The following is a 28000-nucleotide window of genomic DNA, read 5'->3' as shown; positions in this document are numbered from 1 at the left end:
CGTAACGAATCTTGTAACGTCCAAGAACAAACATTAATAAATTTTTTATCGTCCCGGGGAGGCATAATGCTTCTCTCAACGGAGTCGTTTGAATAATTACGAGAGACACTGTAAACGAACCTGCGTAATTTACGATCGACGATGGTTAACACGATTATCCGATAGAATTCCATGTCGCGAAAAATCTTCGCGAAAGACACGATCGCCTGGACCCTGACGGAAAATCGATGAAAACCGGTTTCGTATTAGTGATTAATACCGTTAAGAGCGTAATAATAAATGCGTTTCGAAAGGCTCCAAATAAATTCGTGGAAAACGTACGAGCTGCGACGATCCGGTTTCGAGAATAATTGCGTTTCCGTTCTCACCATAATGCGAAGAGGCTTCGTGCATCTTAGTTTTCTCTCCATCTGCATGCAAAATGTAAACACTGTTCGTCAGTATTATTTTGCATACATGCATGTTCGAGAACCGGGGCTCGTAAAACGCAGTATAGGACAAAGAATCATTTCATTCGAGTAAAATTGATCTTTTGATTGAATTTTTTTATCCAAAATCGATCGCAACGATGGGGATATAGACCGTCTGGGAATTTTATTTTTCACCGTTTCTTGGAACAGGAGAAAGATTCAGAGACCCCAGAGATATTCCTCTGCTTTAAATTTTGGAAATAAAGTTTTCTGTTAATCTCAACGATAGGTGTATAGATCATTTGAGAATTTTATTTTTCACGATTTCTTGGAACAGGAGAAAGATTCGGAGGCACCAGAGATATTCTGAACTATGTGTCTATGGTCTGAGACTGGGGTTCGTTAAATTTTGGAAATAAAGTTTTGTGTTGATCGTAAAGATGGGTGTATAGATCACTTGAGAATTTTATTTTTCGCGATTTCTTGAAACAAAATAAAGATTGGGAGGCACTAGAGGTATTCTGAACGATGTATCTATGGTCTGAGACTAAGATTCATTAAATTTTGGAAATAAAATTTGATGTCGATCGTAAGGATGGGTGTATAAATCACTTGAGAATTTTATTTTTCGCGATTTCTTGAAACAAAAGAAAGATTCGGAGACTCCAGAGATATTCTGAACGATGTGTCTATGGTCTGAGACTGTCAGCTAAGGTTCGCTGAGGTTTTCAAATACTTTGTTTGGATATTTGGTCTAGTTGGAGCGGTGTCGCGGGTTTGTGGACGGTTGACTCGGTGGAAGTCGCGATCGTGGCTGGTTTGGAAAGGATATAAGACTAGGACTGTCCAGCTTTGTGCTGTCAGACAGCGGTGGATAACGTTCGCGGGCAAGCTGAAAGGGAGAGAGAACCTTGCCACCGGCGCGGCGTCCATCAGTGGTGCGTGTCGAGAGACGGACTCAGTCTCTCAACAACCATACCGACAGTAGTTTCCTCGCGGTCGCGACCACACGACGATCAATCTTCCGCGGATCCACTGAGCGCTCGGTTCCAATCTCAAATTCGACTCGAACACATCCAACGATCCACGTTCGAGTTCGTCATTCCATCCCCTAACGAGCCACCGCGATTTTCGCCCTCGAGGACTGGATACACGCTGGTGGTGGATCGTACCGACCGGTTGGATCGTCGCGTGGATCGTTAACGAAGGATCCCTCCATCCCCAACCATCAACGGATTTTTCGTTTCAGAGGTCAGTGGTAATTGCGATCTATCTTTGCCTCCACGGTTCCGTATCTCCGGGGGGTGGTGATCTCGTTAACGATGTCGTTGGAAAAACTCACGCGGGGTGCTCTTTGTTCGATCTCTGCGACGAATTTCACGACCGTTGTCGTTCGACAGGCAATAAGAACCGCGGCCAGATTTGCCCCGAATAAATTAAACGACCGTTCGCATTAGACGCGTTGCAAAATAACGAGAGATTAGTGCAAGAGGTGTAGAATGTGAGCGGGAATACGAAATCGCTCGGTCACCGCTTGTTTGGCCGCGGCTATGCGCTTAATACGCCTTCTCGATCGAGGAAAAAGAAACGATCGCGGAGTAAAACGACGATCTACCGAAATTTCCGCTTCGAACACGCCGGAGGATCAACGACATCACAGAGATCGAAACATGGGGAAACTCGAGGTTCCGTCGAATCGATTTTAATTTAAAAACGTAGATTTGTTTAATTTAATTTAATTTTTATTTTTTAAATCTGACCAGAAGGTCGGCAAATTCGAGATCCTGATTCCGCGATAGGCAAAATCGTTTGTGGACCGATCGATGACGAAACGGACTCCTTCGAAGACTCGAATTTTTAATCGCGAGGTTTCGGGTTTACCGGTTCGTGGAAGGTATTTTTATTCGCGGGAACGTTTCCAATAAGTAATTAAAGAACGATACTCATCAGGCAGGCGTCGACCGTGGAATTTATTGCCGGAATAAAATTAATCTTTAATGTCTCCGCTCGGCGAACGATCCTCCCGATCGGGAAGTGATTCCTCCGCACGAGCGGAAATCCCACGGTGACGACACAAAAATATTGACGCGGAGAAACGTCGAGACGATCGTCGAACGTTTTCGTTTTCGGTGCAGAGCTAAAGTGGCTGTTCGAGGACGCTCGAAACTCCCGAGAGTTCAGAGTTCGAGCGCTCCGGTGACCCGAAAGAAATTTCTCGTCGTTACGGGTTCAGATTTTTTCCACTCGAGCACTGAAAGCACTCGAACAGTTTTTCCCCTCCCCGTAAACGCGACAAACAGTGGATCGGGGAATTTTAAACCTCCGTCGCGTTGGACGTTGAAAGAAAGCTCTGAATTTTCCTGCCAACGAAACGTTTCGAAAAACTTTGAACGATCGAGAAACTATGACACGGTGTCAGCTCGTATATGGGTCGAAGGTGAACATTTCGATCACTTCCTGCGAAGGCAAACTGCACGCTGCTAAAGTACAAAAATGGCTGAGTACCCGGGCAAGGTCGACACCTCTTTGTGGAAACGTTTTACATTGTGTCCTCGATCGACCGTGATTTCACGCGTTAAAGTACAGATCCTGGTCAAAAAGTAGAAAAAAAATATTTATAAGTAGGGTAAACTTGTCTTACTATAAACAGTATCGACTCCTTATTCGCGAAATGAAACATCCGATTCGAAGAGGTTATAAATATTTAAATATTCGATTTGTTGACTTACCTTGATCAAGCGCTTCCAATATCCTGTAGGCATTTATATTTAACTTACATTTTGCAACCGCTTCGTTCTACGTGCAACTTATTACATTGCGTGGGGTTACTTTTTAGAGCAGAATTTTGTACCGTCGAAATTGCGAATTCATTTGGTCAGAATAATTACCGCGTGTATTACGAAACGATACAAAAGTACGTTTTTGGGGGAATACTAACACTACTGAGTGAGTTGGTAAAATTAACGAAATTAATAAATAGAGAATTTTAAAAACTCTCAATGAGAAATCGATCGTCATTTTGGGGGCCAAGTTTTCCTAGGCGTTATCTAGATTTTCCTACACATTTGTATATCTGAATGACATCCTAAGTAACCGGGCGAATGTCGTATAAATCGCGATCGGGTGAAAAACAGGAATTGCAGGCAGTTGCGCGTGGATTTCTGCCGCTTGAAACGGTTTAACTGCACTCACGGTCATGGCGCCTGGCCGCCCTTCGTCCATAAAACTGCAAGAAAGTAAAATGCGATCGAAAGGGAGAGCGACGACGTTTCCTTCGAACGCTCTTACGCGATCGATCGCGCAACCTCGTCTATGTTCCCGTTGTTCGTTCCATCGGCGAAGGCGAAACGTTGTAATTGCATTACTCTGGTGCACACGGAATGTCGTTCCTCTTTTTTTTTTTTCCTCCCTCCGACTACAGCTTCAAAGGCACGAAACGTTTTTGAAATTTTACACTAGGTGATCCGCGTAAAGCGTCAGAGGGAGTTTGGGTTGGATACTCGCGAACTGTTCCGTTCTGTAGCGATGAAATTCTTTTTTACACCAGGGCGTTGAAAAAATAACACGTAGATTCGAGAAAATAATTCCTCTGACGTTTTTATTTTTTTCAAGACTTTTTTAAATTATTGATTTCTTATAGTCTACGGTGTCTGCTGGAATTTGTTGAAATTATCAAGTTTTCGTGACGTCGAAACTTAGTATCGATAGAGTCGCTGACGTAAAATACAACGATCATGAAGGGAGTCTATGATTTCATCGGTATTTGTGATTTATGGGACAGGCTGAACGGACGATCGAATTGCTAATAGCTCGATACATCACCGGCAACGTAACGTTTCGAAATGATTTTTTCAAGGTTGCCGGTACAAGGAAAGGTTAATGTCACACGTGCAGCTTTCAAATACCATCGTACGTTACACAGATGAGGGAATTGAACTCTTCGAATCTCAGAATTAACCATCAGGATCGATCTCTCGAACGAATTGCTTGAATCAGATTCAGGCAAAATGGTATCAACCCTTGGCCTGTGTCTTGTACTCTCAAAACGTAATCGTGGGGCATTTCAACCCCTCAAAGTAAAACAAAAATCAGTTTCAATTTTATATACAAAATAAATTCAATCTCTGTCCTGTCGAAGTACCCCACGATATCAGTTAAGGGTTGAAATAAATAGAAGCTGTGTTTCTCGATTCCCTGTGCTCCTCAAGTGTCGTGCAAGCTTGTAGTTCGTAATTTCTATTTTAAATACGCTTGAAAAGAAATAATAAAAGACTTTTTGATTTATCCTGACACGAGGAATATCTCAACACCGAAAAAGAAAAATCTGAGGTCCATAAATGTCGCGTATAACGGTACCGATAATTCATTCTATCGGCTCCACGGCTCGTTAAATCAGTTATCCGGGGAATAAACAATGCTCCGACGAGGACGTTTGAATCGCAACCTGCCATAGAAACTCCTTCGTGCGCCTCGATCGAATTCCCAAACCTGAATTATCGAACAATTTTCAATTTATGGGACGCGAGTGTGTGTTCAAAGTGCAACAACATGGGACCGGTTCGCTGCACTTTCCAGCGACTCCTTGCTCAAGGATCCGCGTGGGGGTTTATCGTCGACCGATCTATCGAGCACCGAAAGACGATGTCGCTAGAAATTTCACCTGCCTTGAACCCTGACGACGGTACCAACCTTCCTTCTTTTCCTCGGCAGCTACGGTCGATGGCATTCCGAGCGTTGTTTACGCGTGGATTTCACATCGATCTCAATACCATTGGCGATCTATCGAGGCCTGCAGCCGCGTCCACGTGGACGTCTCGTTGCGTTACGGTCCATCTATGACGAAAACGACAGAGAACCGTTTGATCGTCCCCTTTCAGAAAAACCAGCCGACGTGGCTGGCGCGCGCGTAAACGTCTTAGGGAGACTGGCGTGTACCCAATAATCTTAATAACAGCGCGATAGCAGGCGGAACGATCAATCCTCGATCGAGCTTGCCACACGCGACCGCGCGGTTTGACAGCTCGTTATCATCGAATTAAGCGCAGCCATACTTCGTCCCTGAAGAACAAGGTGCGTGCACAGCCGATAGAGATCGCAGATAAATTCCGTTGCGACATTCCTAATTCGTTGTGCCCTGCAGACGTGTTATTACGCTCCTGTTTGCGTCGCGATCCTTTACCTATGCTGTCTCGAAAAATACTCGATCTTTCGGAATTTCTTTTTAAACGCTACTGCTCGGTGAACCGTTAGCGCCTGTTCGTTCTCACGCTGGAAACGATTAAATAGTATACAGATTTAAAGTTCATCGGTGCTACCCCAGCAATGCTTATAGCATTATTTGACACAAAGGAAAATAGATAAAATTGTTGAGTTGTTGAGTTGTTTTCTTTATTTCAGAAGATGAGGGAGTTAATTAACTATTGTGAATTTTTATTCTCCCCCAAATTTGAGCCGTTTGCATTTAATTTTCCTCTTCTCTTTCACTGTATTTCATTTCCAACGTTTCACGAGGATCCAATTAACTTTTCGGAGAGTGTTTTTATCAGAACGTTTCCAGGATCTCGTAGGTGAAATTCTCTTTAACCGTATTACACATTACGACGAGCTATTTGTCCCGTACCTCGACACGGTTATAACCGATTACAGAAACCGCCGCGTGGCGAATTGGGCAATCGTTTTACTTTCCAAAGAAATTACGAGTTGCCAAATGTGAAAATCGCGTTTGGACAACTTTCTACCATTACTGGTTCGCACGCGTCGGGAACTGTCTCAGAGACGGTGCATCGCGCAAAAACCACGCACACGCGGCTGCGGGGAATTACCTTAGGCTGTTTTAAAAGCGATTAGGTCGGTGCACGTGGATACTTGAACGTTGCATCAGTAATTCGAACAAAATAACGAAAGTATGAAATACGACGAGTCTCTTTGGAAATGGCAGATCTCCCATAAATGGCAGGTTTCATTGACATATGCATTCTCAACGATGGCATCGAGTATTACTCAGTGTCTCAGTCCAGGGGACTATAACCTCCTTGGCTCGAAGGCCATGCACGTGTTCTACCTCCTTTTTCCTTATGGGTCGCGAGATAAAAAGAAACGTTTGCTTCGAATACTACAAAGAGTCCCGTCTTCGTGATATTCAAGCTCTAGAATATTTCTAAATATTTAATACCGCTGAAAATTAAGCTGAAAGACCCAGGGAAAAATTCTGTTGTTCAACTTTCGTCTAGTCCGCTCCGAGAGTCTCTAGAATTTTGATTTCTTTTTGTCCGCGTAGTCGCGTACATACGAATGATCCTATTATGCATAATTCTTCGCCTTTATCAACGAAAAGGTTCAACTTCTGGGAGAGTTGTACCAAAAGGACCCCCAGAGGAAATTGCTTCGCGTCAATTAGACACCGGTGGTTACTTCCAGCCCGTTAACCCTGGGGTGGCGATGCTCCAGGGTGCAGAACACGTTCCTGGCCTTCCAAGCGAGGAGGGTTGTAACTCTCTAAGCTTCTGCTTTCTCCACGAAGTCTTCAGTCACCTGCTGTTCCTATTTAGAATCGTTTCCTTATTACAAAATCAATTTTCCCTATCATATCGTCAACGTTTTCATCATCGCCTCGTTCCAATCTGACACAGCATCTTCACGGAGTGGCGAAACCACCGTATTCCGATTGAATAGCTTCTAAAACATCTTACGGTAATTCCATATCGTTGTATTCGTACAGTTGCGCGACTCGAAATCATCAAGAACACTTTCCATGTCACGATTCCACGTCCGTATACTGGTTCCAAAGTGCGTTTCACATACTCTTGAGCAATTTATAATTTTTTTTTTCGACTAATCGCGCTCAGCCACGAAAGGAACAGCTCATCGTGACACGCAACATCGATGGACGAGGATTTCAGATTACTATCGGTCGTGGGGGAGCCTAGCAGTCGATCATGCACTCTGGTGAGAGACAACTTGTTCGAGGAGGTTCGTTTATAATCCAATAACTCAATTTTTGAGAATATTCTGAAATCTACCCCTTCGTTAACAAAGACTCTTTTCACCTGATTTTTGAATGATCAATCACCTCAGTTTTCCCATTGAAATTGCACGTTTAATACGCTTTAATAGTTTGACTTCTTCTCACCTAATTTTTCAATGGTTATCGTTCAATTTCAAATTTCCATTTGATTCTCATCTTCCCCATTGGAGTTGCAAGTCAAGTACGCTTTAATGGAAGAGTTTTACGAGCGACTGTACCCCGTGTAGCGTTTTACAGTGACCATACGAGATCCAGTGAGTGTTGACGTGTTCCAAGGATGTGGACGAGGTCGTCAGCGGGCCTCTAAAGTCTGGGGAAACCCCTGAGCGCGAGGGCAACGTTCCTCCAACGGGGACAATGCGGCGAATCCTTCTTGGAGGGACGCACGAGTAAACAAAAAATTGATCAGACCGGTCAGGTACCTTGCTCGAGCGGCCAGTCTGAGAAAAAGGGCCGCAGAAGAAGAAAGAGTCACGCATTAACGATCCCGTTCACCTTGGTTCGGAGCTAGTAGCCACCGACGAGGTTTCTGGCTCTTTTCCAACCGGTGCTCCGCAAGTTTCGGAGTCGAGTTGCATCCCCTCGATCCCGATCGACCATTCGTTACTGTATTTCTCCGCCACGGTGACGAAAGTCCTTTAATATCGCAATTAACCTCCTCCCGTTGTGGGCATCCAGCAACCCGTCGTCCTTTCGTCAAAGCAGACCTGGAATTTATGACAAATCCCGTTATTCAGAGCTTCGTTCCTCGTTTCTTACAATAGGAATTATATCTCAGCGCGATGACAGAAGTGGGATGTTGCTGCAATTTATGGTTTATAAGATCCACGGTTTGAATTCGTGCCACGTTTTATGCTAGCAGTAACGAACTTGACGCGAATACGTGATGCGACCTAAGAACAACGCTACGGCCATTCTTAACACGTTTTGTACAATATTTGTGGGGCTCATTAGACAAGAAATCGTATAAATCAATTCCTGGTGCATCGCAGGGACCCCAAAACATCAAATTATCTTCGTGTCTTTCCTTTAACGAGTTGTCGTTGGACGAATCTTTCACGAACTTGAAGCACTAAATAGAAATTTTGAAACAGTGACCTACTGCAGGACAAAACGCACTCGAACCTCGTTAATCAAAGGATAACGATTTCTGATCGTGTTACTTGGCCAATCAAGCGTTGCACAAAGGTTCGTCGAAATTGCTGTTCATTCTCGAATTGTATTTCGATCGAAAACAATACAGTGTTTGTTACACGATACAAAATTGTTTATTGAAACGGTGACGTTTGAAAGAAATTTGCAAAAAAAATAATGGCAGGCGTAGAAGACTGTTACTCAATGTATTTGGCAAAAAAATGAATAATCAACGAGGCCTGGACAGAACCAGCGTTCAAATTCCAGGTTTCTGAAAGGGTTAAACACGCTCGTCGTAGACTTCTTAGAACGAATTGCGTTAACTGACGTTTCGCAATGTGACAGCTGCCCAGTCGATCGCGGCGACAAGGATTTTAGAATCTCGACCAGAGGAAAAAATTCCGGGTTACAATAATCGCCGCGACTGATTGCTCGCTGGCCGTAATTGGCCGTGCAATTAGGAGATGGCGATAATTATTCGGACCCGTTACCGCGCTCGAGGACGCGGCTCGATGATCCTACGACACCTCGTCGCCACCATTTTACGCTTCCTTGAACGAGGCTCGCGGAATCCCGATGATTCACGCGCGATCCAGTTTCGACGGAAATCCCCTTTGAATCGCGCGCGCTGAAGAACCGATCTCTCGACGCGGCGAGACGCCCTTCGCGACTCGATTCGAATCGACAAACCGCTTGCACAAGATCGGGAAAAAATAATTATTTAATTTTGCAGCTTTAAACAGACCTTAATTCAATTTAAAAAAATATTTTTCTACCATCTTCTATTTAATTCTGGAAAAGAATTTACCGAGTCAAGTTTTGATATCGAGAAACGAGAAAATTATTCCCATTCATGACAAGCGCTTGAAGCGTTGACCATTTTCAGTAATACATTTAACAAATCGATGTCGCAAGCGCTGCTTGTAACGTACGAGGAGTTACTCGATTACATGCACGTTGCCACATATCCTCTGGCAGATTTCTTTTTCCAATTTCCTCCGCAGGAAAGAAATGCACCGAAAATGGTCAACGTTGGTCGAACGAGGATGAATCAATTTTTATCGAGAACCAGCGACTGTACACGAAAAGAAGGGTGCTTATAATTTGAAAGTGCAATTGTAAAAAGGAAGTAGAATGATCAGAAATAGGGTAGAATTAAGACCATATTTCATGTTTATTTACCATCGTGTCGTCATCCCCAACGCAGAGGCAATTACGGCGATCCTTTAATGGCGGTTTCCTCGAACTGTTTCCTCGGTGCACGCAGTTAGGTTTACTCCGACGCTGTTCATCCAAGGCGAGCACCGACGAACGGCGTTCGACAGTCTCCAGGGACGACCGCGTTCCGATCACTGGCTATAGGCAAACAGGAAATTACGTACCGACGACCTGAAACAATGATGTATTTTTTTTATCCGTCGCCGAGACAGAATATGAATATTCCCCGCCGGTCGGGTAACGAATGCAAATCTGCGACCGGCACTCGATATATTTTACGATGCATCGAGTACAAATGACTCCGAACATTCGCAATACAACGATGAATACGAAACACAGGTGAACGTGAATATTCCCAGTGCCACGAGACACAATATTCCAGTTTTTCCTCGTCGATTATGCCAAGAACTGAATACATACATTAAGCAGTTTAGATGCATTTCAATTACAAAATTGATTCCAATGTATCTCGTGTCTGCGCGCGATCGAAGGCGCCCGGAATCGGTTACAATTGTCGATGCAAATGCGTTTTATCGATTAATTTGTCCCTCGTTTGCATTAAGAAATATTTTACTCCACCCGGAGGTAACATTCTAATTGCTATTTCTTCACACAATCTGTCCAAGCAGACACCCGGGATTAAAAATAAATCTGAATACATTTCGTTGATTTTGGACAATCTAAACTACAAGTTAGACACTTTGTTCGCAGATTGGCCCGTTTGGGAATAGTCGTGGACAATGTCGGGAGTCATGGAGTGGTACAAGGACGTGATGTACAACAGAAATGGTAACGGGACGCCATTGGTAAATCGAGTCTGGAGAATACGTCGCGTGGTCTGTGACGAAGTTATCTTGTCTTCCAGATCCAAGGACCACCGATTGGTTCTTGATGTCGGGGCCCGGTCCGTTGTTCATGATCGTCGTCAGCTACATCTACTTCAGCATATCCGCCGGGCCAAGGTACATGAGGGACAAGAAACCGTACGATCTGAGGAACGTAATGATCGTTTACAATTTTATACAAGTGCTGGCCAGCATATACATCGTCTACGAGGGTCTGGTTGCCGGCTGGCTGATGGACTACGACTTCAAATGCCAACCAGTCGACTATTCGAACAACCCCAAGGCTCTCAGGGTACGATCAGGGCCGAAAGAATTTTCAAAAATACCTTAAATATTTACAACGCGACAGCCACGGAAAGTCTGTGTTTCAAATATTCAAGAACAATCCATTCCTCGCCTCGTTCTTTTCATTCACCTCGCTGTTCAACGACTGCTTCCCAGTTCAGCTTATTTTATGACGACTCCCATTTCCCTGAAGTAGTTAGAATAATAATGTCCTCAACGATAATTCCACCCATGCCGTATTTCCCAGTAAAACTGTGACCTTAATCAAGTCGAAACAGCTCTCTTCCTAACGTCAGTATCGGGTGATTCCATAAAAGAAGCTAAAAACAGGGTGATTATCAATTTTCTCTTGAAATTAAATTTATATCAAGTTCCACGCCTTAAATACGAGAACGAGCCAAAATAAAAATGCTTCCTCGTCAAACGCTGTCCACGGATTTAAATAACAAGATAGCAATAATACTTCGCAAAAAAGGTAAGATTAAAGGATTATTGCACGATAAAGGAAATTGCGTAACGACTAGTAATTTATGTGAAGCACGGGAAAAACTTCCACGCGACTGTACAACTACGAAGACTATAAACGAAGAGACGGAGACTTTAACGATTCGTAAAGTAGTTTCGTATTGTACGGAATGTGAAATCAAGGAGGCCACTAAATGATTTTCATTGCTCACGAAACTATTACTAGCAGCTCATTAGCAAACGAAGACGTAAAAGTTAACGACAGGGATGTCCACAGAAAATCAAACCCTGGTCATGCTAATGAAGCCATTACTCTAAACACTGTTATCAAACATAAATGACTCGCAGCGTCTTCAAAAGTCACGCGAACTTTCGCGTGAAAATTCCTGTAAAAATTTCCGTGCAAAACTGGAGCACAATTTTGATAAAAAAAAAAAAACGTTTCGAAAATACTTTCCATTCGGTTCCACGTATAATTTGATCGCCGCACGAGCGTTGCAGAATTTCTGGATAAATTTACATATAGAAGAGTATTGCCCGGTGACTTCAATTTACCGCGAGTTAATTGGTATAGCGCTCTGTCCAACGTTTTATCGCCATCTGTTTCCGCGCTACACTCTAATATCTCTATGCAAATCGATTACGTATATCGCGTCAACAATTATGGATCCTTGATTCAACTTTTCACAATTTTCAGACCTCGTCCATCGAGCATCCTATTCCACCTGCAAAAAAATAAAGATTCCCCGCTTATTCAAAATAGAATAAAAATTTGATACCAGTTTTCTCGACACAGAAAATACAACTGCCAAGAATGCCCGTTTTCTAACTTCGACGTGACTACAACTTGCAGATGAATCGCGGCACGCACTTCTACTTCATCTGCAAGTTGGTGGAGCTCCTGGACACGGTGTTCTTCGTACTACGGAAGAAGAATGGTCAAATCAGCGGTCTCCACGTCTACCACCACGCATTAATGCCGGTTTGCGGCTGGATCGGTTGCAGATTTTTACCAAACGGTCACGGGACTCTTCTGGGTGTCATAAACGCGTTCATCCACGTGATCATGTACACCTACTACATGCTTTCCTCGATGGGACCTCACATGAGCAAGTACCTCTGGTGGAAGAAGCACCTGACGTCCCTGCAGCTGATCCAGTTCAGCATCATCTTCTGCCACAGCGTCCAGGTGCTGTTCAACGGGTGCAACTATCCAAAAGTGATCGCCTGCCTCCTCTGTCTGAACTCTCTGGTCTTCATCTACATGTTCGGATCGTTTTACGTGGAGTCTTACATCAAACCTCGCAGACGAAACAGCAAGGCCGCTGGCGGCGACTGCTCCACCCAGATCGTCAGCAACGGCAAGGTTAAGAACAAATCGGAATGAGACGGGATCGATCGACGAAAACGTCCTCCAAGGGCATGGAGGCTCTCCTCCATAGAGTGTTTTTTTTATCGACCGTGGACCACCCTGGCAAGGGGAGGAACATGTTCATTAGCTGTTAATGGTTGTGTAACGCAGAGAGACGCATTTCGAAGATCAGTTTCGAAATAATCGTTTTCAAAGGACAGGGTAGACTGGACCGTTTCAGAGGTCCGTTCGTGATAGTAAAACGGACGCTTCGGGTTATAAGAAACATATTTTGTACTTGTCGTCCATCTTTTTTAATCGGTTTGGAAGGATGCGTGTAGCCATCGTGTCTCGGGAGGGTAAAATCTTCGACTTTCAGAGTGCATAGAGTGATTTAGAATAGTTTGAGAGCGTTTAATCGGAACAGAATACAAAAAAAAATACTGAAGAGGCGAATGAAAGTATAAAGAGAGGTAGAGTTAAAACGCTACGAAATAAAATCATTGTGAGATAAAATATATAAGTGAACGTTACAAAAATAAAAGTATGAGAATATGTATATATATAAGTTATTTAAACGTAATAAAAATCGATTACGAAGGATAGTGTTAATTTTGTTTATTTTTAAAGACGCCTGTCTTGTACTTTTACGATGCTCACGTTAAAGCAAACGTACGCTACGTATATTGAGACACTATTTATATAGTTTTCTCGTGCATTTGTAACTTTCGTCACTGATGTTTTCAACGAGGATCGAGTTAAAAGCGTTCGAAATTCCCGCCGTATCACGAACGATCGAGAACGCGACGAGGGCTTCGACAGGAAACACGAAATCGATCGCGAATGGTAACGGTTGATTCGAGGCGTCGATAACGAAGGAATCGATCGTCTGACGATCGATCTTGGCATTCGATCCCATCGAAAGTATTGCTCATCGGTTGGTAAAACAGAAAAAAATCATTCCATCGTCGAATCTGTGTGGGTTTCTTTTTCCGTACTAAATACAAGGTGGAATGAAATTCGTTGTGGCTAATATAGATGAATTCTACACCTTTGGATCGTTAAAAATAATTGATCTTAACCATGAGATATAGAACCATCTCGATTAATTCTGGATACTAGTTAAGCTCATGTGCCAGCCGATAAACAAGTAAACGATAACGCTGCTAACTATACTTGAAATATAAAAATTACCGAACAATAATAAAACCTTCCTATCCAAAGGTGCAAAATTCTTCACGATAAAACGTTTTTTGCCCTTCCAGTATATGAAAATGATCGTCAACGGCGTTCGTGGATCCAACAATTAGACGCTGGACATTTTTGTACGAAGCTACGTAATACATGTACATGCATTTATTGTTTGTTGAGTTATGTGTTTGAGTTACAACACGTTGGAGGAGAATTCTGTTACGAAGTTGCAGGGACAGTGTGCTTACCAGCAACTAAATAGACCGTTCAACTTCTGAAAGTATTCCGAATTTGGGTTAATACATAAACGATTTAAATGTTTCTCAATAAAAATGGAATATTTTTACATACATATACTTTCGATAATTTTGTTGGTTCCTTCGGCTAGACAATTGGACTCATATCCATATTAATGGTATGCGAGCTACATATACCTATGGCCTGCATTGCGTTTCTATACCGCTCGAAGTATAAATAAATCTAAATTAAATTACCGTGGACTGTAGGAACCGCGGAGAATCGAATTTTCAAAACTGGAAGACCTCTTCCTCCACTATAATCAAAGACTCTGTACGCCATTTTGAAATTTTATCATCACGCGTTAGATTTGAATTATTTTTTTTTAATTTTTCCAGGAGTTCGACAACATCTATGTAATATACTTTAAAGAAATCCCTCTTCCTAGTCCATTATGCGATCAACCCTCGTCTCTGTTAAATACCATCAGCATACAAATTTATTTACAGTAATTTAATTATGATACCCAGCCTCGGATTGTTTCAAACTGATTTCCCGATTTGCAATTTGTACTCCAACTGTTTTCTATAAATTACGAATAAATTTTAAGAAACACAACGCTTACGAGGGTTACAAATTTTATTTCGAGACTGGAGGAGCAGCGCAGAGTTGATTAGTAAGAGTTTTCCTCGAAAGGATCTGGTTTCTTTCCCCGACGGCGACGCAAAGTTCGCGAAAAAAACACGCGGACGTTCAATGCCATAGTAAATCATCGATTATTCACCGATCTACATTCTTTGTCGTCAAAGGGCACGACCGTGAGACCCGGGGGACCTCTTCATCCGCTTCATGCTAAAAATGCCACTCGTCGTTATTGACGTTACCGTCCATGGAAATTAAACGCGATGCACGCCATCCGCGTCAACAGGCATCAGTTTGACTGATGCGAGAGAAATCGCTGGAAAAACGACGAGATCGATCGAGAAAGGGCCGTGGTCGAGTGATCGACGAGACAATAGAGATCAAAGGATTCACCGGTGCTATGAATTTACGGCTGTACGACGATCCTAACGATTCCCAATGATTCTCAACGAATTCTAAGGACGAACACAAATAAAAGCTTGACCTTTAATCAAGGTCAGGGCAGTGCATTTTCCATGTACACGTAATTAGCAAACGAATCGGATAAATTATGATTGAAGGCCAGTAAAAAGCTGACCGAATGTTATAACATATTAATTTTAGAGAAAACTTACGTTTCCCCCGTGAATCAATCGTTAATACCAAAAAGTGCTGAAATAAAACAGAAACAATATTTATAAGAATGGATCCAGATTTGGGGTGGTTGTGGGTTAGAAAAACTTACATTTCTTTAGTGAGGATCACTGGTTTTATATTAGTTTTTTTTTGAGAGTTAAAATTGATGCGATCGAATATCTTTCGCCAGCTTTGCTGTGCTTTGTTTCACCGTACGATCGATAGTACGTAAAATACGATTACGTACTTAGCAATGGAAAAATGCTAACGTTTCGTCTGGGTTTTGTTTATGCGCCTTGGCCCCGATTCCAGAAGTTCTTAGACTCGAAGACAATGGCAACAGGGGAAAAATATCATTAATTTCAAAACGAAACGCTATCTTTTGCTCGCTTCGAACGTTCCGTCGTCCGTCGTCTTCCAATTACGCAATGTTTTCGCCGATCCTCGTCGACGAAAACGAAACGTTCCAAACGAGCAACGCTGTTGATATTCTCACGGCAACGATTGACTTTAGGTCAGTCATTCCCGAACCGATTTTGCAAGCAACCACCATATTTTGCCTTTGCGTCAATACTGTTTCGCAATTCGTAAAAAATAGAATGCACATTTTACCATTTACGCGCATCCTCAGTTTTCGGAATTTAAACATCGGTCTGTTGACAGTAGAAAAGCAAAGACATAAAAAGCTATGACGTACGACGTTCGTAAAATAGATTACTCTTTACCCTGGAACACTATCTACGATCTAGGCAATTTAATCGATGATTTATTTGACGATGAAAACAATTAAAACGACGAGAATAAATACTCTCGATCATTTTGACAGTTGAATTTGGTAAAATTTTATTCTTAATTTGATCCTATATTTGATATTTAGAATAATGAAAAATATATATTAAAAGGAGAGGAGAAAGATATTATAGTAAACAGTATTAGAATCCGGATTCTATTATTTTTCGTCGAACGAGCAATAATGTTACGTGCAAGCGGATTACACGGTCAACGACTTTAATTATTGTATGCAAATTTCAACGTCGTTCGAACAACATATCCAGAAGGTGTTCGGTCGTTGCTCGGCCAGGTCAATGAAATAAGTAGATATTTAAACGAGTGGATATCAATGATGTTACAGATAGAAAGTACGGACCAAGGAACAAAAGATGATCGAGCAAGAAATGCAAAGTTGCAAAGCAATCGCTTTACCAATTCCATACCGGATGTTTAGCACAACAGTGACAATTATAAGTGAAAAATAACAGTGAAAATGTAGAAATATTCAATAATTCCAGCTGTGTATCTATTACTATGAAAATATTTTTTCATTGCAAACAATGTTGCAATTCTCCGTTCTTTCGAAGACTTAGAAAACGAAGGTATTTAATAATCAAATGAGCAGTATTGAACTAAAAATAGCAATATTTAGGCACCGAATATTTTTGTAAAAGCATCGAAGGACTGTTCTATTCGATACCTGTTCAAATTTGGCGCCAGCGAGACGCGTCGCCATTTTGACTGCCGCGTGAACTCCTCGACGCTTTCAAAGTGAAATGCATTCCTTTGCATGTGCATTCGATGTATATTTTACACCGTCAGCGTGTCGTAAACCAGCACAGGCGAATAACTATTTATTTCATATTTTTGTCGATCATTAAACGGCAGAAAGGTAAATTTAATTTATTTGAAAAAGCTTATATTATTTACAACTGCTTTCTTCAAAATTAATAAAATCTCTGCATCGAAGGCACACTGCATTGTGAGCTCCTGCAAGGGTAATTTTCTCATCCCGCAAAGTATAGTAAAGTGACCTGCAGTTTGAGAATAAATATACGTTTCGAATACGTTTCTCGTAAAGACGACGCGCTAACGAATCGTCAGAAATGATGCAACGAGAATTATTCAATTTCCTGCGTTAAATGACATACGAAACGTTTGCGTCTGTCTTGTCAGCGCGACGGTTCCTCCGATCGCGTAGGGCCGGATCGGTAACGGTGGCGCGGTTTAACCTTGGCTAAGGTTACTTAAGGTCGTACACCCTTGGACGGAAGAGGGTCAACGAAGTTGGACCTCGCGGACAGGCGAGTTCCACAGCGAAGCGCGCACGTAGCCCCGACGCTAATTAAAATATAATAGCTGTCCGATTCAATACACCATTTTTAAACGGGGGAAAAAAGTTTGTCAGTCTGCTTCGATTTTCCAGGCGGTTTGGTTGGAGAACGGAGGCCTGTGTCGACCGAGGCTCCGCCGGATGCGACCGATCCCGAGGACCCCTTGGACGTTGGAAAGACTCCTGTCTTCGTTTCTGATTTCTCTCTACTGTTTATCGATGACGAAAAACGCTCGATAGAACCGACGCTTAGGATCTCTTTATCCCTCTTCTCGCGGGGTCATTTCACCGGACGAGGATTATCGTTTGACGAGTGCTATCATCCACAGACTTCCGTGCCCTTTTACCAATCATGGCGACGTTGATAAGACGCATCTACGAGGCGTACTGTTACGTGAACGACGAACTCTCAGGTACCGATCCGCTGAATTATTCGATCAACGAGCGAATTCTAGCGGACGTTTCTCTCTGTTCCTCAAAGATCGTAGGACCCAGGACTTCTTCCTCATCGGTTCACCATGGGCCTGCCTTGGCATAATAGGCTTCTACTTGTACTTCGTACAGGATCTAGGGCCCACGCTCATGGAGAAGAGGAAACCCTTCGAACTGAAGAGGATCATGCAGATATACAACCTCGTTCAGATCATGTGTTGCTCGTACGTGCTATACAAGGTAACGTTTGATTCTTTACGACGAATTTGAACACGATTCTCGACGAGAACTAGCCGAACTGGAACGTTGCAGGCGTTGATCATGATATGGATAATCAAGTACAACATAGTCTGCGAGCCAGTCGATTACTCCTACACGCCAAACGCGATCGAGGTAAATACACACGGATTTATTTCGACGTTCCCTCGAATAGTACACTAACCGCGTATCGCGTGACACCCAGGTATCCAGGACGGTGTGGTTATACTTCATAATTAAGATCTTCGACCTCCTGGACACGGTGTTCTTCGTTCTGCGAAAGAAACAGAACCAGGTCTCGTTCCTACACGTCTATCACCACTCGGGGATGGTTTTCGGTACCTGGGCGACCACCAAATTTATGGCTGGAGGACACCACATATTCTTAGGTGAAGGCTAGACTCTTGAGATACGAATTTTAACACGCTCTGGACGTTAATTGTTAGCTTCGAAAATCAAATAAGCGATAGATAATCAATCTAGGCGAAATTGAGGTCTATGGCTTTTGGGTGAATAACAAATCTTAGTAACTGTAAATATTCTCAATGATTGATCCCCTTGGCTCAAAATCAAAGCCTGATAAGATCGAAGCATTGTAGTTATTTTCTGTCAGGGCTGGGGAAAATTTAAAACATATTTGCATAAGTAAATACTCGTATTGAAATATAGAAAACAGTGAACTAAGAATTTTAAGAACCAAACATATTTCACAATTGTCACTCGCTATCTTCTATTCTATTCTATTAAAGAAATGTGTCTGAATGCAGACGTCTTCTAAAATATGAACTTGAAGGTCATAAACCTCTTATTTGCAATACTATTAGCTGCAATATCGTTATTCCAAATACTATACCGTGGAATATTATTTCCACGCGTAGCTACACACACGAGAAAACAAAAATATTTACATTCTATTTACTATATTTCCCATAGCGCTGTTCTCTATATACTCTGTACTTTCCAAAGTGTCTCTCAACTTTCTGGTAACGAGTTCGATGTCACAGGTACGCTGAACTGTTTCGTCCACGTGATAATGTACAGCTACTACCTGGCGACGTCCATGGGGATAGGGAAGCCCTGGTGGAAGAAGCACATCACCCAGCTGCAGTTGGCTCAGTTCTTCCTGTTGCTGATCCACTACGTGACGCTGGTCGTGGTGGACGACTGTGGATTCCCGAAATGGACGTCCGCCGTGCTGATACCCCAGAATCTATTCATGATGGTCCTATTCGGCGATTTCTACTACAAAACGTACATCAAGAAACCGATCTCGAAGGTCTCGCAGAACGGTTTCGCGTCGGAAGGGACGAACGGGAACCTAAAAAGCCAGTAAATCACCCCATGGAACGACAGGTGTTCTATTACCGTCATCCCCTCGCAGGTTTCGCGATCGTTCGAGGAACTCGGTGCCCAAATTCTTTCCAAGAGACAGAAACCAGTATCGACGCTGCACAACTCGTAGACAACGAACGCCAACGGAGGCCAACGCGACGCAAATCGAACGATCTGAGCTTCGTTCGGACTGGGAAAAGAAAAATTGCACAGTCCGGATGAAAATCACTGGACTTCGGTTTTATTTTGCTTCCAAATTGTATCAGAGTCCTTTTCATTTCAGGGATCAAATTGTTTCCACGGGGGATCGATTGCACAGTTCTTGCAAGTATCCCTAACGCAAATCGACGCTTGGCCGCCGTTTCGCGATTCGAAAATACTGTTAAACGCATTCGTTGTGGTTCGAATATAGACTGCACGATAGAAAGCTCATGGATCCTTTCCTACGGGTCTCATCCTTGTATTTAAGTTCGTTCATCATGTTTCGCCACTTACGCACGATTCTTATTCTCTGCGTTCGAGAGACATAAAAAGTAAAACGGACGTAATGCTCGTTCCGGAACGAGGACCTCTTCGTTAATTATTGTACGTCTGTTTGTTTGAAAAATAAATGATACCTTACCAACGATCCAATATCACATAAATGTAAACACGAACACTGCAACCGTCGCATTTGTAAAATTCATAGCTCTTTTTAGGCCTGGACGCTAATGAATTGTTTTCAAGCATTCTTTTAACGAGTTCTAAAGTATATTGGGATCAGCCTTTCGGGATGGCCTACTTGTCCGTCGGTTTAACGGACCACAAGGCGGAAAAAACACTCGGAGGACCACTTTTAGCGGCATGTGCCGTTATGTTTCCTCGCGTCTAAGAACGATGATGGAATTTCGGTTTCACTTCTAGGCTCCGAAATCGCGTCCCGTTCATCTCCCACGGATCGTGTACCAGCCATGATCGAAACGTGTTCTTTATAAGCACACAACGTCGGAAGAAAACGGGGCCAAACTTCGGATACTTGTCCTACTCGAAAAAGGTTTGCTGTTTTCTATTCTAAATTACGCCTCGACTATAAATCAGATTTAAGATTTTCAGTAATAAAAATAGTCCTTTTAATTATAACACAGTTTATACGCGGAATGATTCATTTAGAGGAAAGTCGAGCCCAGAAAGGATTTTCTAATCGCGATTTTTTTAAATAAATAATTTCTTTATTCGATTTTCTCTTGGAATGATCGTAATGGAGATTAATTCGTCGACGAAGGCATAATGATCGCGCACAAGAATAGAAATGACACGCGAGCGTTGCTGCAACGGTTAAAGGCTTCGCTCTAAACGGGTTGCATAAGTAACAATAATGTTGATAAAAGCGTCGTTTCCCCGCTTAATGTCACAGCTTCCGGTTGCTCCCGGATCCACGCGATCGTTGCCGTTTTTGATTGACCGCCGAGGCCAGGAATTCCCCGATTCTGCGACACTCGATCCCACGCGACTCGCTCGAATTAAACATTAGACACGCATTATGTATAACAGTTACATTAGAAAGCGTCGCGGCGGCGTAACGAATTCCGTTCGGCGAGTTTCTTAACGATCTGTACAAAGTATGATCGCGATCCTCCCAACGGATGCAAGGTTTTAAAAACCAAAACGTGTATAGGCTGGTCGACAAGCATTTTCGATCTAATTTAATATAAAATGCTAAAGAATAGTACTTCTGATTTCTGTGGCTGTAAATGTAAATTCCCTTAAGCAGGGAATTGGAAGCTCATGAAAATATTGATAAGCTTTTTAAGATAATAAATTGAAATGTTTTGTGCAGAAAAAAATTCTTTAAAATGCATCGCATAGAATATAGTTTGCAAGTTTGTAATTACACAGAGCAGATGATTTTTTATTCTGTTCACCTTTGAATAAAAGACTCGTAATTTACCGAAAAAAATTGCGAGACACGTTGTGTAAAAAGTGGTAAATCACAGTCGAGAAATAAATAATCTCTCGATCGGTTGACAATAAGGGATAAAAAATAATAATTATCTCAATCGTTTCTATGAAAAAAGTCATTAATGAATCACTGACTTGGAGCGAGAATAATAATTTGAAGTCTGAGGAAGTAAATTTAAATCGTTGATGACCTAGTACTCGAAACTGAAAACATTTTAGTCGCGAGAGTAATTTTTCATCCTGTAACGTTGCGAGTCGATTATAATTTATTTTGAGCCACAATAGTTTGGACCTTGTCGGAAAATCTCGGTCAAGGAACAGAAACACGTCGCGAAAACCATATACATTTTGGCCTACTACTTGCTGAACTTCTCCACGCCTTCGCGTTGACTTCCATCGCGGCAAGTCCGTTAGAAGGGGCCTCTAAAAAGCCTGTATGTTTGAAAAGCGACCGGGAACAGTACTTGTTATTAGTCGTTAACAATCGCCCCGGAGGAACGTTCTGGTTCGCGGTTTACGATACCCTGTAATTACTCGCGAAATACAATTGATTTACGGCCAAGTGAATTCGAAAAACCTGGACACAGTTAAATTGTAAATGTAGTAGACCAGTCGGCCGTCCCACTTTTGTCTTTACTGCTCTAACTGTGTTTTGGAACGAGATCCGCGCGAGAAGAAACGCTCTGTGCCACCTGTGAGGGGGGAAAAAAACATTCGATTTCGTGGATGTGCTCGTGCAATTTCAATTTTCAGTTTTGATGGATGATTTTAATTTCAAGCGTACGGCAAGATGGACGTCGTTGAGCTAGCATCGGCAATTATTTGACTACAATCAAGATATCAAATATTTAGCCGTGAAATCACGAGATCTCTTCGACGAGCGTCACTGTTTCACGTCTCTAAAGAGTTTAACGGGGCAAACAAGTTCACGCTCGAATCCTCTTTGTCGTCTCTTTATTCCGGTCAAATAAGCCGTCCACGGATTTCGCAAATATTTGACTGCATCGTTGGCAAATACTTCACACGTTACGACTATTCTTCATTCGGTCTTTATTCGTTTTAGCGAATGTATCGCGTCCACATTAGAATCGGGATGAAATGTCCCTCCCCACACCGCGTTTTACGTTTACTAATAACCCGGAACCAAAGATAACACTTAGACTTAGTGTCTTTCTATCACGCGTGTGATAGAAGTAGAAGATAGATGAAGTCCAAAAAACACTGACTTCTAGAACCATAATTTGAATACGAAATGTATAAAAAGTTCTTCGAGATATGCATCCAAATGAAAATCGAAGTTTTTGTACAGCAAATGGTATTCATAACATCTGAAAAGAACTACGTGTTATTCAAATGTATATAATTCATTCAAAACTTGATTTATTCAAATTTGCAAAGAAAACAATATTACCATTTCTTAAAAGAATAATATTACTATGTTAACTTCGATAAATTATCGCGAAGTCAGTACGGGAAAGTCGAACTCTCAGCGTATTTCTTCACTAGGTCAGCGTGACCGTAGATTCGCTTCGTTTTAGATTAAATTTCATTTAACGACGCATTGTGAGACTCTCGAGATCTCCAATCGGGAACTACAGCATCGAAAAAACTGGCGATATTTCCAGTTAACCGATATCACGGTTTCAGCAAGCTGCCTTATCGTCGATAGAATTGCAGTTTCTACTGACCTTAATGAAGCCAGCTGCTTGTGAAACGACGCTCTGCGAACGTTCTCGAGGGTGATTTGCATATGAAATAAGTCACCGGGCCCCGGTGTAGCTTCTGCGATCGCGGAACGTTCGGTTCTGTAATTCCTGGTTTCCGTTTCGTTCGATTTGTCGCGATCGGGTACGCGCGAACAAACGAGACCATCGCGCGTTACAAAACGTTTCAACATCTCCTCTAGTTGTGACGTTGCATCACGCGTAACGTCCGTTCAATGAAATCAGGAACGCGAACCGTAATCGCCCGGTCAGTCTTCGTTCGCGCTTCGAGCCTCGAGCTACGATCTTCTCGTCGCGATTTCGATCTGTTCCTCTATTCTTTTAATTAGAATGCACCACGATAGGTGATAACGTAGCTTTATCGTGCCCGTCGAAGCCATAGTAAAAATATCATCAGCGTTTCACGGCTTCATCTTCCGCGACCTAATCCTGCATCCTCATCCCTTCCTCTTTCTTCAGTCCCCAGTCGAGCGGCGGAAGTCACGATTTGACAACGAGCGAGATTCGAGTGGTGGGGCCAGCGGACGAAGATCGAGGCTCTGCTCCTATTAGTGGCTACCTTCGTCGCTGGATCATCAGTTTTTGGTTCGCGGTCTCTCTTTCATCATCATCCTCCGCGGATCGCCCGGAACTGGACAGGGAAGCGACTTCGATGCGGTAGCGTTCCGAGAACCAAACGATTCCTGCTGGTGGAGCTAAGGTAACCTCTGCATTCTGTTCCAAGGCTTTCTTCGTCGACTTTGATTAGTATGCCGCGCGGGACAATCGAGGAATCACGTTCGAGCGTTGGACCAAGCATCGCCAGTGACGGAAACGCGACACTTCGTACAGTAACGTCCGTAACGTCACCGATTATCAAGCTTTTTCTCGAAAAAAATGAACAAAGCTGATTCGTAAACGGTGGTTTAAAAAGTTCGTTGATCGATTTTAATTCATACAGGAATTTACGAGTGAAACGTGTTGTCAATTCCGGGTGGGTGCTCCAAGGGGATAGAAAAGAAATTTATAAATATTTTATCAACGTCTATATATTATATATTAACGAGACGGCGTATTCGAGTTTTTTACAATGATAATGCAAAGTGTAATATTCGAGTCGAACATCGATATAAGTAGAAACAGTGAGTAATGAACAGACCAGCCAAATCGTAGTCGCCTAAAAATGGGGTAGAATTTACAAAAATAATGAAATCATCCATGCAAATATTTTGTTTGCCAGCTAAAAGATGACTCAACGAATTATATTTGTAAAGACTAAAGAAACTGAAAAAAAATTAAGAAAAATCGAGAAATAAAGGAAGCGTGAAAGACATTCGTTCCTCTTCACGCACGACACATGGTAGACGAGCATACTTTTCAGCTTCCTAAAATTACTTCACGTTGGAAGGAGACGTTTCTCAAAATTGAAGGGTGTCTAATATTTCAGTATCTTTTTCTCGCAAGGAAACAATTTGTCTTCGTTTCAGTGTTCGTTCTGAAAGCGTGCGTGTGAAATCCGTCGACATGGCGAGCCTGATTCGCCTGGTTGTCAGCAACTACAGGGAAATGTTGGAGATCAATAAAGGTAATCGCCTGAACGCTGCGCGAAATCGTTTGACAGAAATCGATCGCGCGAATCGAATTTCTTCTTTGCGGGTCGCCTTCTTCGACACGCTCGCGTTAATAGAATACTTCGCCGGTAACGCGATCTCAGAATGCGTGTCCTTTTCACGAATTTTCTATAGCGCGCCGGGAGATGTCTTCTTTGAAATACTAAACTACGTATACCACCAAAGAAATTCAAACGATATTCGTTCTCTTGTAGAAAATCGCCGTAAATTTGCAACAATTCAGTCGAGTATATAATTTTGACTGCTTCGATAAGTCGTCGGAATGAAAGGAATTATTTTTCAGTAATTATGGTGGACACCTGGCCAATGATGGCGTCCCCCGGGCCCATGTTGTGCATCGTTGGGTCCTACCTGGCCTTTGTATTGAAAATTGGACCGAAAATGATGGAAAAGAGGCCACCCTTCCAGTTGAACGCCCTGCTGATCGCTTACAACGCTTTCCAAGTGGCCTTCAGCATCTGGTTGACTCTCAGGGTAATCGGAGACACTAAAAGGCCGATCTAAAACGTTCAGTAACCTTTGATTCCTATTCCAATTGTTAAAAAATCGTGGTTTCTTCCTTTCTAGGCAGGGGAGCCAGGCTTGGCGCGGGTGATGCTATCGAGCCAATGCAGCAATCCTAATCGAACACCCACGGACATACATCTACACACAGCTGTATGTTACCAACTGAACAACTAAAGCAACGACCAAAGAGAGATAATTAAATCAGATATTTACTATTCTCCTCCTAATTTTAACAGATATCGTCTACAGCCTGGTGGTACTTCATCGCGAAGATCACCGAGCTTCTGGACACGGTGAGTCTATCTTTATTTATTTACCGATTGCATTGAAAGTTTGTGCACCGGTAGACTTCAATATCCTCTGCGTCAGAGCGGACGGTGTATCTTGGCACGATCGTTTCTTAGAAACGTGCAAGAGGCGTTCGAGTTTCTTTCGAAAAATGTCCGTCGTGAAACGAACACCGATCGAAACGAATTCTTTTGTCCAAGGTGTTCTTTGTGCTCCGAAAGAAGCAAAATCAGGTCACCTTCCTGCACGTGTACCACCACGCGCTCACCGCTGTCTTCTCCTGGTGCTACCTGAAATTCCTGCCCGGCGAGCAGGGCGCCATGATCGGTTTCTTGAATTCCTTCGTCCATATCGTCATGTACTCGTACTACTTAATAGCAGCCCTGGGTCCAAACTACAGGAAATACTTATGGTGGAAGAAATACATGACTTGGATCCAACTGGTAAACACTCGGATTTAATACTTTGCGACCACAAGTTAATTTTCGCTATCGTTCGTCGACAGATTCAATTCGTTATGATGCTGGGGTACCTGACGATGACTCTCGCGATGGACTGCAAGGTCCCCAAAGCGCTCACCTACTTCTTCATGGCGAACGTGGTGATCTTCATCTACCTGTTCAGCGACTTCTACAGGAAGGCGTACAAGAAGAAGAGCGTCTAACGCATCGACGCGCGTTCTAACGCCAATGACTTAACGGTCAAAGAGAAAACAGGTGGCAGAGGACAGAAATGGAAGTCGTAATGGGGGCACAGTGCGTCGACGTGGACCTGGGAACGTTGCACCGGTGACCAGTGATCGAATTTATGTTTTGGAAACGTACGTGACGTTTCGAAGATTGCTCTTCCTGTGGAGAAATTCGCTCCTTAGAATCTGTAACAGCCTTCTATCAGCTTTCAATCGACCTCCACATTCGTAAAGAAGAAAGAATCGAGCTTTGATGAAGCGTTTAACCCCTTGCGCTATTCTGAAATTCGGAAGAAGCCGTGCCTAACCCATACGCCCGAATGGTCGGAACAAGCCCTAATATCGAAACTTGAAACACGATATGTCGATCGACGGAATATCGATATTTACGAGTTCGACTCGTGATATTCATGTTTTGACAAAATGTCGATTACAAGTCAGACACGTGTTATTCACATTTGATGTGAAATTGAATAACGAGCTTGACTCGTGAAAATAGTGCAACGGGTTAAGAAATAATTCAGTCAGAATAACAAGCAGTGCATATACGATTAACTTCCTTGGCTGTCGACGAATTTATAATTTACAGAATCATGCACTGCATTTATGAATTTTTCTATCTTCAGGGACGAAGTTTACATAAATTTTTAATCGAACAGCGAAGAGGTCAATGAACAATGCAGGTCGAGGCTGATCCAGATTTTCGGGAGTATCGATTCTCGAAGTGATTTTAGGTTGACGTCAGAGATTCGAATTCTGGCCCCGTTCGGGGAAATCGGTTTCACTGTTTCTCGAGACGAAGTAACGGGTTCGTGGAGCGAACTAGGCCAATAGGTCCACGGTCGAAGGCGTCGTCGGGGAGCGGCTGACAACGGAGCCTTGACCAAGCCCAAATAGCCCGGGGCACTCGCTTTTGGCTCAAGTGGGCTACGACCCGACGAAGAAAGCGAAGAGGCGGCCGTTCCATCGCGGAAGTCGCCATCAGCTACCCAGAGAAACGAGAAACGGTAATCGCTTTTTCCACGTCGAACGAGCCAGCTCTAAACTATAACACACCCGTGCAAGTTTGCAAAACCTAAATTCTGATTTACGAGAAGTGCAGCTGTGCGGCAGCAATACATCGATCCGGAGAACCGTTAACTGCAATAATATTGCAAAGTCCCGTACGGAGGCTGTAAAGATTGTCCCCGAGCGACGTTTACGACGTGAAAGTAATCCTTTTAATGTGCAACGTGAAATTTCGACCTGTGGAATTGAGAAGTAGATAGACGGTGGTATCGTGAATCTTACAAAATTATTATTTAACGCGAATGATATTGGGAAGCGAGTCACTTTGTGCCAATCGGTCTCGAACTCGATCGATCTCGTCGATCCGCTCGAAAACTCGAACGCCTTCGTCGATCGCGTGATTTCTTTGATTTTTGAGCGAATCGACGAACATTTTTTTTTTATCAATTCGGTACATCTGTCACGTTTGACGGTGTTCGATACGATTGGGATCGCTGCCGTCGATCGTGACACGTGCGAGAATTTTGCGTATTTATAAAGAATTAACGGGGGTACCATTAAGATATGTAAATGCATGGTTTTATTTATTGAAATTCTTCCGAATGGATTAAAATACGTATTGCTTCACCCCCCTCCCTCCTGTCTTTTTAACCGTTTTCTAGGGGCAAGCAAATATGTTTTAAGAATCTTGGAA

The 28000-nt window shown here is 42.8% G+C and overlaps 2 protein-coding genes across 2 annotated transcripts; both read left to right on the top strand.

Annotated features, from left to right (window-relative positions):
- Positions 1-1255: 1255 nt before the first annotated feature.
- Positions 1256-13337, top strand: LOC122395516 (elongation of very long chain fatty acids protein AAEL008004-like). Its single transcript, XM_043393135.1, has 4 exons — positions 1256-1661; positions 10498-10575; positions 10652-10923; positions 12235-13337. Exons 2-4 carry the CDS (start codon positions 10527-10529, stop codon positions 12766-12768), a joined length of 855 nt encoding a protein of 284 aa, XP_043249070.1. The 5' UTR covers positions 1256-1661; positions 10498-10526; the 3' UTR covers positions 12769-13337.
- Positions 13338-17571: 4234 nt separating this feature from the next.
- Positions 17572-27878, top strand: LOC122395889. Its single transcript, XM_043393801.1, has 12 exons — positions 17572-17934; positions 18003-18193; positions 18266-18346; positions 18417-18600; positions 19216-19540; positions 23708-23905; positions 24672-24769; positions 25099-25289; positions 25383-25472; positions 25559-25615; positions 25811-26053; positions 26116-27878. Exons 1-12 carry the CDS (start codon positions 17874-17876, stop codon positions 26272-26274), a joined length of 1878 nt encoding a protein of 625 aa, XP_043249736.1. The 5' UTR covers positions 17572-17873; the 3' UTR covers positions 26275-27878.
- Positions 27879-28000: the final 122 nt, after the last annotated feature.

This window comes from Colletes gigas, unplaced genomic scaffold (genome assembly GCF_013123115.1).
Source record: "Colletes gigas isolate AHSC1104 unplaced genomic scaffold, ASM1312311v1 Colletes_gigas_Sc00006, whole genome shotgun sequence".
NCBI classification, from domain to species: Eukaryota; Metazoa; Arthropoda; class Insecta; order Hymenoptera; family Colletidae; genus Colletes; species Colletes gigas.
Note: the sequence above shows the minus strand (reverse complement) of the source record. Positions and strands in the feature narration are given on the sequence as shown.